This window comes from Papio anubis, chromosome 10 (genome assembly GCF_008728515.1).
Source record: "Papio anubis isolate 15944 chromosome 10, Panubis1.0, whole genome shotgun sequence".
NCBI classification, from domain to species: domain Eukaryota; kingdom Metazoa; phylum Chordata; class Mammalia; order Primates; family Cercopithecidae; genus Papio; species Papio anubis.
The window spans coordinates 91517804-91535947 of NC_044985.1; the positions used below are offsets into that span (position 1 = coordinate 91517804).

Below are 18144 nucleotides of genomic sequence, written 5' to 3' on the forward strand. Positions count from 1 at the left end.
TCATGTCACCTACAAATATGGACAGTTTTAATTATTTCTTTCTAATCTGCATGCCTTTTAATTTTTTTTTCCTTATTGCAGTGTCTAGGACTTGCGCTGTGATGTTGAATAGGAGTGGTGAGAGAGGACATCTTTGCCCTATTCTTGATCTTAGGGGGTATATTAGTTTTCTATTGCTGCATGTCACAAACTACCACAAACTTAGTGGCTTAAACAACACAAATTTATTGTCTTCCAGTTCTGTAAGATCAGAGGCCTTCATTGGGTCTCACTGGGCTAAAATGAAGGTGTCAGCAGGACTGCATTCCTTCCTGGAGGTTCTAAGTGAAAATGTGTTTCTTTGCCCTTTCTAGCTTCTAGAGGCCACCCACATTTTTGCCTCATGGCCCCCTTTCTCCATCTTCAACATAGTGTATCTCTGTCCTTCTGTAGTCACGTTTTCTTCTGCTTTCCTCTTCTACTTTTAAGAATGCTTGTGGTTTAACTGGGCCCACCTAGGTAACCCAGGATAATTTTCCTATTTTAAGATGAGCTAATTAACAACCTTAATTCCATCTGCAACCTAATTCCCCTTTGCCATGTAAGGTAACATACTCACAGACTGCAGAGATTAGTACATGGACACCTTTGGGGGACCTTAAATAATGTAATAGCTGTAGGGTCTCTGTAAAAGCTCTTTATTACATGTTTTAAAAAACTCTTTGATTTTTAGTTTCTGAAAGTTTTCATCATAAATTGTTGTTTAATCTTGTCAAATGCTTTTCCAGAATCTACTGAGGTGATTATGTCGTTTCTCTTACTTAGTTATTAGAGTGAATTACATTCATACTCCAATTTTGAGATACGCATGCATTCCTGGGATGAACCCCCAAATTGGTCATGAAGTATCATTTATACATTACTGAATTCAATTTGCTAATATTTTGTTGAGGATTTTTACATCTACGTTTATGGCTAATATGGGACTTTAGTTTCTTTGTCATGAGTTCATGTCATTAGGGTAATGCTGACCTTATAAATGAGGTGGAAGTCTTCCCTTCCCTTCTGTTTTTCTGGAAGAGATTGTAATATTTGTATTATTTAAGCCTTAATATGGTTGGTAGAAATTGCCAGTGAACCCACATAGGCCTGGAGTTTTCTATTTTGAGAAGTTTTTTTTTTTTTTTAATAGATAATGGGATCATTCAGACTATTTCTTCTTCAGTGAGTTTTGGAAGTTTGTGTTTTTAAGACATTGGTCCATTTCTTGGAAGTTATCAAATTCATGACCATACAGTTGTTTGTAGTGTTAATTATTCTTTTACTGTGTGGGATGTCAGTAGGGATGTCCCCCCCTTCATTCCTAACATTGACAATTTTTGTCTTCTCTCTCTCTCTCTCTCTATTCGCCACCCCCACCCCAGCCACCTTCCTTTCCTTTTAGTTAGTCTGGCTAAAGGTTTATCAATTTTGTTGATTGTTTTTAAGCAACCAAAATTCTTAGTTTCATTAGTTTTCTCCTTAGAATTGTATTGATTTGGCCGGGCGCGGTGGCTCACGCCTGTAATCCCAGCACTTTGGGAGGCCAAGGCGGGTGGATCACGAGGTCAGGAGATCGAGACCATCCTGGCTAACACGGTGAAACCCCGTCTCTACTAAAAATACAAAAAAATTAGCCGGGTGAGGTGGCGGCGCCTGTAGTCCCAGCTACTCAGGAGGCTGAGGCGGGAGAATGGTGGGAACCCGGGAGGCGGAGCTTACAGTGAGCTGAGATCAGGCCATTGCACTCCAGCCTGGGTGACAGAGCGAGACTCCGTCTCAAAAAAAAAAAAGAATTGTATTGATTTGTACTCTAATCTTTATTATTTTCTCTTGCTTTGGTTTTTTTAATTGTTCTCTTTATAGTTTCTTTCTCCATTAACTGTAAATTTTTTCCTGTTAATATATACCTTTGTCTTATTTCAGTTTCTAAGAAAACATCTGCAGGTATCTAGTTTCTTAAGACAATAGTTGGATCAGTTTGGCAAATCTTTTGTAAAGGGCCAGAGAGTAAATATTTCAGGCTTTGCAGACCCAGTGATCTGTCACAACTACTCAACTCTGCCGTTGTAATACCAAAGCAGCGATGGATAATACAAAAACAAATGAGCATGGCTGTGTTCCAGTAAAACTTTATTTACAAAAACAAGCAGGGAAGCAAAGTTTGGCAACCCTTGATATAAATAATTGATTTAAGCCCTTTTTTTCTAACATAAGTATGGGCTGTAAATTTCCATTTTAGCATTGGCTTAGCTGTGTCCCACAAATTTTGGGTTGTCATATTTTTATTTGCATTCAGTTTAAAATTGTTTTATTTCCTTTGAGACTTCTTTTTTGACCTATAGACTTAGAAATGTTTAATATTCAATTTCCAAATAATCAAGGATCTTCCCAGGTGTTTTATGGCCCAAGAACATACTTTGTGTTATTTTTATTCTCTTAAATTATCAAGTATCATATCAGTGTCAAATAGGTGTAGTTGATTATGTCATTCAGGTGTACTATACCATTTTTAATTTTCTACTTGTTCTGTCATCTCTGAGACTCTACTTAGTCTGTCATCACTGAGAGGAGAGTGTATTAAGGTATTCAGTTCTTTGTTCATTTCTCCTTTCAGTTCTATTAGCTTTGGCCTCATACATGAGAATTAGGTCTCCCATTTAGAATTATGTCTTCTTAGAGGATGGACCTCTTTATTATTATATAATATCTTTCTTCATCCCTGACAATACCTTCTTCAGAAGTCTGTTTTGTCTGATATTAATAAAACTACCCCAGTTTCCTTTGGGTTGTTGGGTTTTTTGTTTGTTTGGTTGGTTGGTTTTTTTGTTTGTTGAGACAGAATCTTGCTCCGTTGCCCAGGCTGGAGTGCAATGGCAATGGCACAATCTCGGCTCACTGCAACCTCCAACTCCCTGGTTCAAGTGATTCTCATGCCTCAGCTTCCCAAATAGCTGAGATTACAGGTGTGCGCCACCACACCCAGCTAATTTTTGTATTTTTAATAGAGATAGGGTTTTGCCATGTTTGCCAGGCTGGTCTCAAACTCCTGACCTCAAGTTATTCGCCCACCTCAGCCTCCCAAAGTGCTGGGATTATAGGCGTGAACCACCATTGCCAGCCTCCTTTGGATTAGTATTTGCATAATATATCCTTCACCATCCTTTTTCTTCTGTGTTTATACTTGAAGTGGGATTCTTGTAGGTGGCATATACTTAGCTCTTGCCTTTTTACCGAGCTACATGTCTTTTAAATGGTTTAGATCAGGGATTGGCAAACTATGGCACAAGTAGAAATTTTTAATTTTACATTTATATATTTAATTTTCAATTGTCTTCATTTCCTTATATAAATCCATGTTTTAATCTATTATATTTCTGCCGCAAAAACTCTTTTTTACATTTCTTAGAAAACAGATCTCCTGGCAATGAATTCCCTCTAGTTTTGTTTGAGAAAGTTTATTTCATCATCATATTTGAAAGATATTTTTGCTGGGTATAGAATTCTGGGTTTATCATTTTTTATTTGAAGTGACGAACTTTAAAGGTGTCACTTCAGGCCGAGGTGGGCGGATCACAAGGTGTGAAGTTCGAGACCATCCTGGCCAACATGGTGAAACCCCGTCTCTACTAAAAATACAAAAAATGAGCTGGCGTGGTGGCACATGCCTGTAGTCCCAGCCACTCGGGAGGCTGAGGCAGGAAAATTGCTTGAACCCGGGAGGCGGAGGTTGCAGTGAGCCCAGATCACACCACTGCACTCCAGCCTGGCAACAGAGTGAGACTCCATCTCAAGAAAAAAAAGATGTCACTTCATTTTCTTATGATTTAAATGGTTTCTGACAAGAAATCTGTGTGTATATAATGTTCCTTTTCTCCCTCTGCCTCTGATTTTCAGCATTTCAAATATAATATGCCTAGGGATTTTTCCCTCCCTTCCCTCCTTCCTCCCCCATCCCCACCATATTTATCTTACTTATTGTTCTTCTGTCTGTGGCTTGGTGTCTGTCATTAATTTTAGAAAATTATCGGCCGGGTGTGGTGGCTCACACCTGCAATCCCAGCACTTTGGGAGGCCAAGGCAGGCAAATCGTGAGATAAGGAGATGGAGAACATCCTGGCCAACATGGTGAAACCCCATCTCTACTAAAACACAGAAAATTAGCCAGACGTGGTGGCGTGTGCCTGTAATCCCAGCTACGCGGGAGGCTGAGGCAAGGGAATTGTTTGAACCTGGGAGGTGGAGGTTGCAGTGAGTCGAGATGGGGCCACTGCACTCCAGCCTGGCGACAGAGCAAGACTCTGTCTCAAAAAACAAAAAAATTCTCAGATATATTTTCTTCAAATATTTTTCCGTCCTGTCCTCCCTCTTCTTCTGAGATTACAGTTATAAATATGTTAAGATGTTGGAGACTGTCACACAGCTTTTTGTTGTTCTGTCTTCAAGTTCACTGATTCTTTCCTCAGTTGTGTCAGTTTTACTTACGAGTACATCAGACATATTCTTTGTCTCATTTCCATTTGATTCCTTTTCATAATTTCCATGCCACTACTGAAATAACCCATCTGATCTCACATGTTATCCACCGTTCCTATTAGAGCCTTTAGCATATTAGTCATACTTTAGCAAATCAGTCGTACTTACTTAAAATTTGTATCAAGGCCGGGTGCGGTGGCCCATGCCTGTAATCCCAGCACTTTGGGAGGCTGAGGCAGGAGGATAGCTTGAGTCCAGGAATTCAAGACCTGTTTGGAAAACATAGCAAGACACTGTCTCTACAAAAAATAATAAAATAAATTAGCTGGGCATGGTGGTGCCTGCCTGTGGTCCCAGCTACTTGGGAGGTTGAGATGGGAAGATCACTTGAGCCTGGGAGGTCAAGGCTGCAGTGAGCCCTCATTGTGCCACCGCACTCCAACCTGGGCAGCAGAGCAAGACCCCATCTCAAAAATAAAAATGAAAAATAGAAGCAAATGGTACTTTTTTCTGAATCGATAGGCTACATGAGGATGAAGACATCAATGGAATTGCAGTATACTACCATTTTAAGTTACCTAAAAATAATAATAGCTAACACATCTTCAACATTCTAGGCATTATATTGTGTGCTTTACATATATTAACTCATTTGATCCTCACAAACTTTTTGTTTTGTTTTTGTTTTTGAAACGGAAACTATCACCCAGGGTGGAGTGCAGTGGCGCTATGTTGGCTCACTGCAACCTCTGCCTCCTGGGTTTAAGCAGTTTTCCTGCCTCAGCTTCCCAAGTAGCTGGGATTACGAGCACCTGCCACCATCCCCAGCTAGTTTTTGTATTTTTAGTAGAGATGGGGTTTCGCCATGTTGGCCGGGCTGGTCTCAAACTCCTGGCCTCAAGTGATCTGCCTGCCTCAGCCTCCCAAAGTGCTGGGAGCTGGGATTACAGGGGTGAGCCACCGCACCAGTTCTCACAAACCTTTTGAGGTAGAAAATACTACCATGTCTTTTTTACAGTCAGAAAATTAAGATTTAAGTAACAAGATTGTGGCCGTTGACCACACAGAGCTAAAAAAATAATTTAGTGGTTTAGATTGAGTAACTTGCTAAAGAATAATTTTTAATTATTTTTAATCTATGTTAGATTTTTAAAATAATATTATTTTTAATCATGGTAAAAAATATAACAAAATTTACCATCTTCATCAGTTTTAAGTATACACTTCAGTCGTGTTAAGTACATTCACATTGTGGTGCAGCAGATTTCCAGAACTTGTTCATCTTGCAAAACTGAAACTCTATACCCATTAAACAACAACTCCCCATTTCCTCATTCCCCCAAGCCCCTGGCAGCCACCAGTCTAAGTCCTGTTTCTATGAATATCATTGACTTTAGATGCCTCATAAGAGAAATTACACAATATTTGTCTTTTTGAGACTAGCTTGTGTTAGCATAATGCCCTCAAGGTTCATCTGTGTTTTAGCATGCAGAGGGCCTTCCTAAGTCTGAATAATATTAATATTACATTGTATGTATATACCACATTTTGCTTACCACTCATCTGCTGATGGACATTTGGGCTGCTTCCACCTCTTGCCTATTGTGAATAATGCTGCAATGAACACAGGTGTTGAGACCTTGTTTTCAATTCTTTTGGATATGTAGGAAAAAGTAGAATTGCTGGATCATATGGTAAATTTTGTTTTTAATTTTTTGAGGAACCTCCATTCCATTTTCCATAGCAGCTGCACCATTTTACATTCCCACCGACAGTATGCAAGAGTTCCAGTTTCCTCACATCCTCATCAACAACTGGTATTTTCTGCTGGTGGTGGTTTTTGATAGTAGTCATCCTAATGGTTGTGAGGTGATAACTAGTGGTTTTGATTTGCATTTCCCTAATGATTAGTGATGTTGAGCATCTTTTTTTTTTTCCCCCCGAGATGGAGTCTTGCTCTGTTGCCCAGGCTAGAGTGCAGTGGCGCAATCTCAGCTTACTGCAACCTCTACCTCCCGGGTTTAAGCGATTCTCCTGCCTCAGCCTCCCAAGTAGCTGGGACTGCAGGCACCCGCCACCATGCCCAGCTAATTTTTGTATTTTTAGTAGAGATGGAGTTTCACCATGTTGGCCAGGCTGGTCTTGAACTGACCTCGTGATCCACTCGCCTCAGCCTCCCAAAGTGCTGGGATTACAGGCATGAGCCACCGCGCCTGGTCTATGTTGAGCATCTTTTTATAGGCCATTTATATATCTCTGGAGAAATCTATGTTCAAGTCCCTATGCCCATTTTTTAAATTGGGTTATTTTGCTGTTGAGTTCAAAAGTTCGTTATATATTCTAGATCTTTTTTTTTTTTTTTTCCTTTATTTTGAGACAGCGTCTTACTAGCTGTCTCCCAAGCTGTGCTATAGCAGCATGATCATGGCTTACTGCAGCCTCGACCTCCCGGCCTCCAACCTCAGCTTCCTGAGTAGCTGAGACTACAGACACACACCACCTAACTAATTTTTAATTGAGACAGGGTCTTGGTTTGTCGCCCAGGCTGGAATGCAGGTGGCAGGATCATGGCTCACTGCAACCTAAGACCTCCTGGGCTCAAGCAGTCCTCCCACCTCAGCTTCCTGAGCAGCTGGGACTACAGGCATGTGCCACCACACCTGGCTAGATTTTTAAAATATTTTTTGTAGAGATAGGGTCTCACTATATTGCCCAGGCTGGTCTTGAACACATGGGTTCAAGAGATTTCTCGCACCTCAGCCTCCCAAAGTGCTGTGATTATAGGCATGAGCCGTACACCTTGCCTATTCTATATCTTAACCCCTTAGCAGATACATGATTTGCAGATATTTCTTCTCATTCTGTAGGTTGCCTTTTTACTATTTATTATGTCTTTTGATATGCAGAAGTTTCCTAGTTTGATATAGCCCTATTTGTCTATTTTGCTTTTGTTACCTCTGCTTTTGGTATTGTATTTAAGACATCACTGCCAAATCCAATGTCAGAGAGTGTTTTCTTCTAGAAGTTTTATAGTTTTAGGTCTTATGTTTAGGTCTTTGATCTATTTTGAGTTAATATTTGTGTATGACATAAGGTGAGGTCCAACCTCATTCTTTTGCAGTGGATATCCAGGTTTCCCAGCACCATTTATTGAAGAGACTGTTAGATTTTTTAAATGCCCTGAAATGATTAGTTTGTAAGATTTTCTATTTAAAGGATTGTTACACATTGAAATTTAGCTTTAATGTTTTCTTAGTTGTTGATATGGATAGAATTTCAAGTTTTGCAGGAATTACGCAGAATATCTTAATAGTGAGAGGTATAATTTTTAAGTGGTCATTTAGGTCTTATTTGTTTATGGAGTTGTTTGTTTGTTTGTTTTGAGACGGAGTCTTACTCTTGTCACTCAGGCTGGAGTGCAGTGGCGCAATCTCAGCTCACTACAGCCTCTGCCTCCCAGGTTCAAGCGATGCCCGCACCTCAGCCTTCCAAGTAGCTGGGACTACAGGCACATGCTGCTAATTTTTGTGTTTTTAGTAGAGAGGGGTTTCGCCATGTTGGCCAGGCTGATCTTGACCTCCTGACCTCAGGTGACCCCCCTCTGCCTTGGCCCCCCAAAGTGCTGGGATTACAGGCGTGAGCTACAACGCCTGGCCAGATTAAAATTTTTAATATAAGGTAATTTCCAAGTCATTCTGTATATCTTTTCCAATTCTTAATATATACTAAAATGTTGGTTGCTGTGAGCTATTTCTTTAAAAAAGAAAAAAAAAAGGTAATCCAAAATAAATATGTGGAAATCATTTGCATTATTTTTCCCATCTTTTGCTTGTAGGGAAGCAGCTCGAGAGTGTCGTAGAAAGAAGAAAGAATATGTGAAATGTTTAGAAAACAGAGTGGCAGTGCTTGAAAATCAAAACAAGACATTGATTGAGGAGCTAAAAGCACTTAAGGACCTTTACTGCCACAAATCAGATTAATTTGGGATTTAAATTTTCACCTGTTAAGGTGGAAAATGGACTGGCTTGGCCACAACCTGAAAGACAAAATAAACATTTTATTTTCTAAACATTTCTTTTTTTCTATGCGCAAAACTGCCTGAAAGCAACTACAGAATTTCATTCATTTGTGCTTTTGCATTAAACTGTGAATGTTCCAACACCTGCCTCCACTTCTCCCCTCAAGAAATTTTCAACGCCAGGAATCATGAAGAGGCTTCTGCTTTTCAACCCCCACCCTCCTCAAGAAGTAATAATTTGTTTACTTGTAAATTGATGGGAGAAATGAGGAAAAGAAAATCTTTTTTAAAATGATTTCAAGGTTTGTGCTGAGCTCCTTGATTGCCTTAGGGACAGAATTACCCCAGCCTCTTGAGCTGAAGTAATGTGTGGGCCGCATGCATAAAGTAAGTAAGGTGCAATGAAGAAGTGTTGATTGCCAAATTGACATGTTTTCACATTCTCATTGTGAATTATGTAAAACTGTTAAGAGACATACCCTCTAAAAAGAACTTTAGTATGGTATTGAAGGAATTAGAAATGAATTTGGAGTGCTTTCTATGTATGTTCTCTTCTTCAATACTGAAAATTTGTCCTTGGTTCTTAAAAGCATTCTGTACTAATACAGCTCTTCCATAGGACAGTTGTTGCTTCTTAATTCAGTTCTGTATGTGTTCAACATTTTTGAATACATTAAAAGAAGTAACCAACTGAATGAAAAAGCATGGTATTTGAATTTTAAATCAAAGTAAATAAAAGTACAAAGCATATTTTAGTTAGTACTAAATCCTTAGTAAAATGCTGATCAGTAAACCAATCCCTTGAGTTATATAACAAGATTTTTAAATAAATGTTATTGTCCTCACCTTCAAAAATATTTATATTGTCACTCATTTACATAAAAAGATATTTCTAATTTACTGTTGCCCATTGCACTTACATTATATCACCACCAAGAAAGCCTTCAAGATGTCAAATAAAGCAGTGATATATATTTGTTTATGAAATGTTACATGTTGTAGAAAAATACTGATTTTAAATCTTTTCCATATTAACAATTTAACAGAGAATCTCTACTGAATTTTTTAAATGAAAGAAGTTGTAAGGATATAAAAAGTACAGTGTTAGATGTGCACAAGGAAAGTTATTTCCAGACATATTTGAATGACTGCTGTACTGCAATATTTGGATTGTCATTCTTACAAAACATTTTTTGTTCTCTTGTAAAAAGAGTAGTTATTAGTTCTGCTTTAGCTTTCCAATATGCTGTATAGCCTTTGTCATTTTATAATTTTAATTCCTGATTAAAAGTCTGTATTTGTGTATATCATACATTGTTTTCAATACCACTTTTAATTATTACTCATTCACTAAGCTTGATAAATCTGTTACTCTTTTAAAAAAAAAAAAAAAAAAAAAAAAAGACTAAGGTGAATTTTAAAAATTGGAAACTGACATAATATTAGATTATAATTTCTCATTTGGGGCCGGGCGCAGTGGCTCACGCCTGTAATCCCAGCACTTTGGGAGGCCAAGGTGGGTGGATCACCTGAGGTCAGGAGTTCAAGACCAGCCCAGCCAACATGGTGAAACCCCATCTCTACTAAAAACAAAAAAATTAGCCGGGCCTGGTGGCGGTCGCCTGTAATCCCAGCTACTCGGGAGATTGAGGCAGCAGAGTCGCTTGAACCTGGGAGGCAGAGGTTGCAGTGAGCCGAGATAGCACCATTGCACTCCAGCCTGGGCGACAAGAGTGAGACTCTGTCTCAAAAAATAAAAATAAAAAAATTTCTCATTTGGGAAGGAAATTCCTTTTAGAAAAGAGTTGAGACACTTAGAAAACTAATGTTTTTTATTTAGTCAAGAGTTATTTAAGAAAGTCAAGCTTGTTTAATAACAAAATATGAAGATTTAAGTGTTAATTGCTAGATCCATTTTAAAAAGTAAGATTTTAATTACATTTGTAAATGGTATATTTTTGTTTGTAACAAACCATTGTCTTTTTTCAAGGATGAACAGAGTTTATGAAGGAGCATCATTCTAAGAATTGAGTGATTTAGTCTTTATGTTTGGACAGTTCACCAGATTCTCAAGAAGGCTTTCAAACAACTATAAAGTTTGATGTTTGTCCTGCTGAGCTAATGGGGAAAGTTATAGCATAAAAATTGTGTAACAGCATAGATATGTCATTTTAAAAAACTGGTTTAACAGAAATCAAGCAAAGTCACAGTATGTTCACAAGTTGGAATTATTTATTGAGTCAAAATGTCGAATTGAACATTTTGAATGTCGTAAGTGTTATAAATGAAAAATTGCCTGATGTTTAGCAGTTTGTATTCTCTAAAGCTTTTTTTCCAAAGTTGAGGCTTTCTACTTACTGGGAAGTTGGTGGCCCTCTTAGTCCCTGATAAATCAAGGCAATCACATTCATGTGAGCTGGATGAATTTATAAGTTATAAAGACCTTGTCCTTCATACCTTGAGGATGACTGCACTGGTTTTGAAGTCAGTTACTTAATGGTGAGGTGAGAAATGTATCCTGTTGCTAAATCTGTTTTAGACCTTTGGTGAGACTTGAAGATTTCAGTTTATAAAGATAAAAATCAAGCATCTTTTGTGCAGGTTTTTTCTTTTTTTAATGCAAGAATGGTGGGGAAGTTTGTTTGTAAGCATGAAACTTTGAGAATCTTTATTAAGAAAATGACATAATTTTTAAAAACCTTGTAGCCAAGAACATATGTGGCCACATTACCAGTAATAAATGTTTTTCTCTTTATATTGGCCAAAAGGGAATAAAAATGTCATCATAGGAATTTGTATATATGCTACTGATTTGCCTAGAAAATAGCAAGTTTCATATTGCTCACTTTGCAAATATAGGGCCATGTGGCACTTTTATCTATAGGACAGATTAACTCTAATAAAAATGAAGTGGGGAGGGGTTTATTTTTGATATATTACTCTTATGAGTTTTCAAGCTTTGATAGTGTTTAACTGAAAAGTGGCTTAGAAAGGGCTAGATCCAGTGTGTTCATTATTAAATAATTGCTATCAGATACAATTTTAAGTTCATTATTTTTCAAACTCAAGTACCATATTGGCAACCATAATATTGTCATAGGTGCTCTCTTCATTTAGATATTATTGGGGGGGTGGCATTTGTATAATATATGTGTACATATATATATATATACATACAGTATATAATCTAAAGCTCTGAGAGCTCTTAAGTCAGGAATGCTGAGTATTATAGTATATTGAGGTCAGATGAAATTTTACATTTTTGTGTGTTCTGTTGCATCCCTTCTGGTAGTTTCTATGACTGCATTACTCCAGCACTCAACAATTGATTTTATCTTCTAATCTTCTTCCAAGTATTTTATTTTTTATTAGTTTTCTTTGGCTTGATACTTTTAAATATGTTACTAGTCACTTGAAAGCATCTCCCCCAAAAGTATTTGGTTTTTATGATTTGTCTGTGGCAGCTATAACAGTGGTAAGAACATTTTGAAGATAGCTTTTTAAAGGAACCACTGATTTTTTCAAAAATCATCCTGGGGGAGGAATTTTGGCATTTCATTTGAGCAGGGGTTTTGTCAGAAAATGTGTTTTGACAGTAGGTCAGCAGCAGTGCTAGTCTCTGAAAGCACAATACCAGTCAGGCAGCCTGTTCCATCAGATGTCATCTGGCTGAAGTTTGTCTCTCAGGACAAATCCCTACTATCATTTTGACCTTTTGGAGTGACATGTGGAATCATACAAAGGCTTAGGAGGAAATATGTTTGTTTAAACCAGGATGCTTTTACTTACTTGAAGTGACTTCAATCTAGATTTCTTTTCATATTTAACAAGTTTTTAATTCTATGATCAGCTATAGTCAGCTATTACCAGAAATTGGTCTCTGTTTATTTTGAAGATCACGGTTGCTTCATTTTGCAGGATTAAATAGGGCTAATATATCTTAAAGTTAAGATCTTGAATTAAAGTGGGTTTTAGAATAGTGTTACATACCTTTTCAGTTATTTTCAAGAGGCTTTATTTTTGTTGCCTTTGTAGCCCTGAAAGCTGTTGGTATATTTTTCCCCCATGGACCTAATAGAAAAGTTGTATATTTATTTGGAATATATTTACATTCTGTCCTTTGTAAATGTCTGGTGTAACTTGCACTTTTTAAAATGACCCAGTTTGGGTATTAGCAACTTAAGAAATTCCCTCATCAAGTAATTCTCAACTTTTTAGTCTTTCTCCTCTCTTCAAATCATGTGACTTTTTAAATGGAAGTTTTTCATTAATTAAAATATTTTAGCACCTAAAAGCTAGCCTTAAAAACAGCTGTAAAAGAAGAATATCAGGAAATTAGATATGACTAGCCCAGTTAATTAAAAGACGGGCTCAAACCTTGTTTTATTCTTTTTCATCTTGGATAAAGATTGAAGGGAAAATAACTCAAGTGAATAATACTTATTTTCAATTTTTAATGAGACTTTATCCTCATCACATTAATACTGTACATAGTATGCCAAAATGTCCACTAATTTGTCTAGAATAGTACAAGACTTTTTAGAGCAATTGTCTTCACAGAGACCACATGTAATCATTTTACTGAATTATTTTCATTTTTAATGGCTTTGTTAACATCAAAGAAATGCTGCCTAAATTTGACTGATTGCAGATGAGGAAGGATAAAGTAAAGTGTGCATAGTAAGCCTGAAGGTGAAGAGTTGTGAGATAAATTTGTTCACTCAGTTGTACAAAGCACAACTAGAACTTTTTGTTGGGTGGCTTACATACATCTTGAATATTCTTAATGTAATAATGTTGACTATTAAGTTGACTACACAGTCACTGTATGTACTAGGAACTGGTTTCCTTGACATTGTAGAATCAATGGCTAGGAGAGGCATTAATCTTTGAGGGGCTGAACATATCATGAAGCTGAGTCAGTATGGAAAATTTTCAAATAAACAGGGTGCTGAAGTTCCATCTGTCTCATCTGCTTATGATAAGTTCTTATTGATTAGTGAATGTAGCTTAAGCCTTTGTATGTGTCCTCAGGGGGCAGACCGACTTTAAGAGGGACCAGATAACGTTTGAATGGAGGGATTATATTTCAGGTGTTTTAGCTTGAAATTTATTTTTTAAAAAAAGAAAAATTTTAAAAATATATAAATAAAATAGAACAAAGCCGGTGATGCAAGTTGATATTATAAACAGGCAGTTTTAGCACAGAAAGAAAATACTGACCTGTCTGCATTCTGGTACGGTGGGTGCAGGTCCCAGCTGGGTATGACATGATACATTTTTAATTATTCTCACCAGCAAGTAAAAGGAAATGAACAATCTTCTGGAAATGTCTTTGAAAATTATCAAAGAGTAGGAAATTCACATTTGACCTAACATTACTTGCCTATAGAAGTATGGCATTTCGAAGCTTTTGTCTGAGAAGCATCTCAGAGATGTGAGAGTAAATCTGAGATAGTTTAAAAATTGGTAGGGAAGGAAGAAAATCTCTGCAAATAATGATTTTATGTTTGTTGGCCAAGTGAAATGATCTATCATTGTGTTTGGGAGGTTTTATTTTCTTATGTTTTTAAAATTGAATTGGTAAATGCTTTATAGATGTATTTTTATCCAAGTGCCACTCCAATTTGTGTATGTAATAAAATTATTTATATTAAAAGTGGGAAATAATTTGTCAACATTTTTTTGAGTATAGATTTATTAGGGGTGGCAATGAAGAGTGCTAGTTAGCAGTTTTCCATGTAAAGTTGTCCTTGACTGATTTGTCCACATGTCAGTTGTAACTCCCCCACTCCCTACAAAAGGAATTATTTCTAACCCAGATATATCACTTGAAACTTTTTAAAAGCAAAATAATCAGGGAAGTTCCTAGAAAGGTGTTTGGCTTTTTGGTTTTTCCTTGAGGATTGGGGTAAAGACTTCCCCCAAAACTGTCAGCACAAAACAGGGTATTGATTTTTAACTCTGATGTTTCTATTGGAGTTGAAATAATAAATAAATAATGAGGGAAATACGTTTCTAATAAAATTCCCTACATTCTAGAAACATCCCTGTTTTAATTTTTTTACCTAAATCTTTTTGTGCTTTATGTGTAAAGAAAAAAATGTACTGAGTTACAATGCATTTTATTAACACTATGTACATAATAGCTGCTTTGTGTTCAGAATGGTAGCAGTTGCTTTGTATATTAAAGTGATCCTTGTGAATTTGTGAAATATTGTCATAAAGTGCTTTTTCTTACTGTAATCTTTGTGGTATCAACTGTCAATGCTCTTTTTACACAAACATTTATGTGCAGTCACATAAACATGCTTTTAAAAACTCTGTAAGTCTCTTTTTTTGGGAATGGGATCTCTTGATATTTTGTTGGGTTTTTTTGCTAGTAGAGTGAAGCCATGTTTTATTGGACTTAAAGTTAGAATATATTACAAGCTTGTGATGGAAGGCAACAAAACTAATTCAGACAACAAGAACATACCTTCAGTTACTGGATCCCTAATTTTCAGGACAAAACCTGTTTTTCAGTAAGATTGAACAGTGCCTATTTGTGGATTTGGTGATGTTACTGTCGAGATGACCAATGGAGACATATGACCAGCTGTCTCTGATGTCATAAAACACATGTGTTCACTGAAAGGACAATAGGAATATATACCTTCTCCGGTCCCCTTGCAATTCTAAAACTCTGATCATATAAATTGGAAGGAAAGGGGAAGGGATATGGTTAATCTTTGCTTAAGATGTAAGAATAATAAAATTACCTCTTAGACTATTAACTTCTGAAATAAGTTCTGAGACATCTGAAAATAAGCAGCTGCATATTCGTATGTTTCTTCACTGTCAAGATGTGTTCAAGCCTGCTATACCTGCCATTGTATTGGAAGGATTAATTAATTTCATTTATTTTCTACAACAATGATTACATAATTTATTGCACAAAATGAGACATTTTTGAGAGTGGTATTAATTACATGGGGGACAATAGGCATGAACCAGGGTTGTTCTGAGCAAATCGGAATCTGAGGTCACCCTGCCATGTTCAGGTGGTTGGACCTTCAGGAAAAGATTGCCCATCTTTGTCATTTGACCAGGCACTGAAGTGACAAGACCGTCCTTGAGAAGTCACATCCAAAGAGAAAATTCTGATCCATTTCTAGTTTTAGTGCTTCTCCACTGAAGAGTTAACATGTCTTTCACACTCTGGTTGCAAAACACAGGCCCAAGATAAAACTCTTAACTTCTCCCCCAAATCTTCCTTCAGCTGGTTTTTCCATCTTGTAAGTGGTGCCACTATCCACCTGTTAAATTGTTTAGGGGAAACCTAGAAAAGCACTACCTTAATCAGTTTTATCCTCCCTCTTAACTGCATTCTAATTTCTCCACATCTTAAGTGCACTGAACAAACCGGACGAGAATTCTAACAGGGGCCTGACACTAAATGGAAAGGAAGGATAATGTCCAGGATTGAATGTTATCCTTGCTTTTAATTAAGATGCAATTCACATAACAAAATTAACTTTTTAAGTGAACGATTAAGTGGCAGTACATCCACAAGGGTGTACAACCACCACTTCTATCTAGCTCCAAAACATTCTCATCACTCCAAAATAAAGCCCCGTTACTCTCCATTTTCTCCTCCCCACTTGTCCCTGGCAACCACCAATCTGCTTCCTATTTCTATGGATTTACATCCAGATATTTCATGTGAGAATCATACAATATGTGTATTACTTTTTTGGTCTAGCTTCTTTAACGTGTTGTTGAGGTTGATCCATTGTAGCATGTTTGCAGTACTTCATTCCTTTTTATAGCTAAGTATACTTTTTATAGTAAGTATACCATTGTGGATATGTACCATAAGTTTATCGATTCATCCAGCTGAGTTGTTTCTATCGTTTGGCTAATGTTCATAGTGCTGTTATGAATGTTCCTGTACAAGTATTTGAGTCCCTGTTTTCAATTATTTGGGGTATATACCTGGGAGTGGAGTTGCTGGGTCATATTGAAATTGTACATTTAACTTTTTGAGGAACTGTCAAACTTTCCCTCAGCCGCTGTACCATTTTACCTTCCACCATTGACGTATGAGGGTTCCAATTTCTCCACACCTTCAACAACACTTATTTTGCCATTCAAAAAATTATAGCCGTCCTCATGGGTGTGGTCTCTCATTGTGGTTTTGATTTGCATTTCCCTGATTACTAATGATGTAGAGCATCTTTTCTTGTGTTTGGCCACCTGTGTATCTTCTTTGGAGAAATGTCTGTTCAAGTCCTTTGTTCACTGAAATTTTATTGTTGGGTTCTAAGTTCCTTATATATTCTGGGTACTAGGCCCTTATAATATTTCACCTATAAATTTTTGCTTTATAATGTCATTATTTTCAAACTTTATGAAATATGTACACTTGTAAAAAAAAAAAATGGAACATGCAAAAGGGCAAACTGTAAGAAGCAGTTTTCTGTGTTATGTTTTTCATGACAGTCTGTGCATATATACACAAATATAATGTATGTTCTCTCCTCCCTCTCCCTTTTTTACACAAAAGGTAGCTACAAACAGTGGTTTATAAACAGCTGCCATTGTACAGATATAGTTTAACCAGTACCCTCTTTTGGGGACATTTGGCTGTTTGAAATTTTTTACTGTTACAGATATACACAGGTTGGTAACTAGGTCTACACAAGTTATATCTCCAGAATACTGAGAAGTAAAAGTTATTTCTGAATTATGGTTTTCTTCATATTTGGATATTGTTTCCTAATGATTATTAGGTATCTGCTAAGCAATTTTTATTAAGTTATGTTGATTACTATTTTTATGTCAAACTTTACAGTCTAGGCATTTTTTTCTGGAATTAAAATTAGAAGTGGCACAGACTTTAATAAGACTTTCCTTTTCTCATCTCTGTTAATACTGTTTTCTTTCTAATCTCATCCTCAGAAACAACTGTTCTCAGCAAAGAAACAAGTTTTCAATATGCCATCTTTTCTAGTGTTACTAAATGTTTAACTCCTCTCTGGTTGTAGAAGGAAAGGTGTAACATGATTTTAGAGCAGAAAGAGCTAACAATTAAATCTTCAAGTTGGGTCTTGTGCGGTGGCTCACACCTGTAATCCAGCACTTGGGGAGGCCAAGGCAGAGGCGAGCAGATCACCTGAGGTTAGGAATTTTAGACCAGCCTGACCAACATGGTGAAACCCCGTCTCTACTAAAAAATACAAAAATTAGCCAGGTATGGTGGCAGGCACCTGTAATCCCAGCTACTTGGGAAGTTGAGGCAGGAGAATCGCTTAAACCCGGGAGGCAGAGGTTGCAGTGAGCCGAGATTGTGCCATTGCACTCCAGCCTGGGCGACAGAGCAAGGCTCCTGTCTCCAAAAAAAAAAAAAAAAAAAAAAAAAACTTCACGTTTTAAGGTAAAACAGAACTAAGGACTATCCAGTGTCATGCTGTTTATGTCAGTGCTAAGACAATAAAAGTCTCCAGTTTCCCAGAGCAGGGTTCTCTATACTCACTACATTCGTGTTAAAGACCTTGAGAAAGCTACTTCTCTCTAGAGAGACATTCTGAGGAGCAGTGAGGTTGTGACTGTTTGTCTAACACTAACACAAATTACAAGTCTGTTTTACC

At 37.1% G+C, this 18144-nt stretch overlaps 2 protein-coding genes across 12 annotated transcripts in view; one reads left to right on the forward strand and one right to left on the reverse strand.

Moving 5' to 3' along the window:
• The window catches only part of CREB1 (cAMP responsive element binding protein 1), a 79167-nt gene extending 64331 nt beyond the window's left edge, over positions 1 to 14836 (forward strand). For 6 of the 9 annotated variants that reach the window (XR_002516253.2, XM_009182895.4, XM_031651484.1 and 3 more), the window contains one exon: positions 8330 to 14836. Coding sequence is in view for 5 of the 9 variants with exons in the window: in XM_009182895.4 (XP_009181159.1) it covers positions 8330 to 8474 (145 nt within the window). In the remaining 4 variants the exon portion in view is untranslated. The remainder of the gene's footprint in view (positions 1 to 8329) is intronic. The other 3 variants (XR_004176628.1, XR_004176629.1, XR_004176630.1) reach the window with 1 other exon arrangement.
• METTL21A (methyltransferase like 21A) overlaps positions 1 to 18144 on the reverse strand; it is a 47073-nt gene that overhangs the window by 11019 nt on the left and 17910 nt on the right. Inside the window, exons 4-5 of one of the 3 annotated variants that reach the window (XR_004176632.1) lie at positions 15274 to 15378; positions 8419 to 8530 (exon numbers count right to left, since the gene is read on the reverse strand). The exons of 1 other annotated variant lie outside the window; for it this stretch is intronic. The gene's annotated coding sequence lies outside the window, so the exon portion shown is untranslated. Of the gene's footprint in view, positions 1 to 8418; positions 8531 to 15273; positions 15379 to 18144 lie in introns of those variants that run through there. One more of the 3 variants, XR_004176631.1, reaches the window with a different exon arrangement.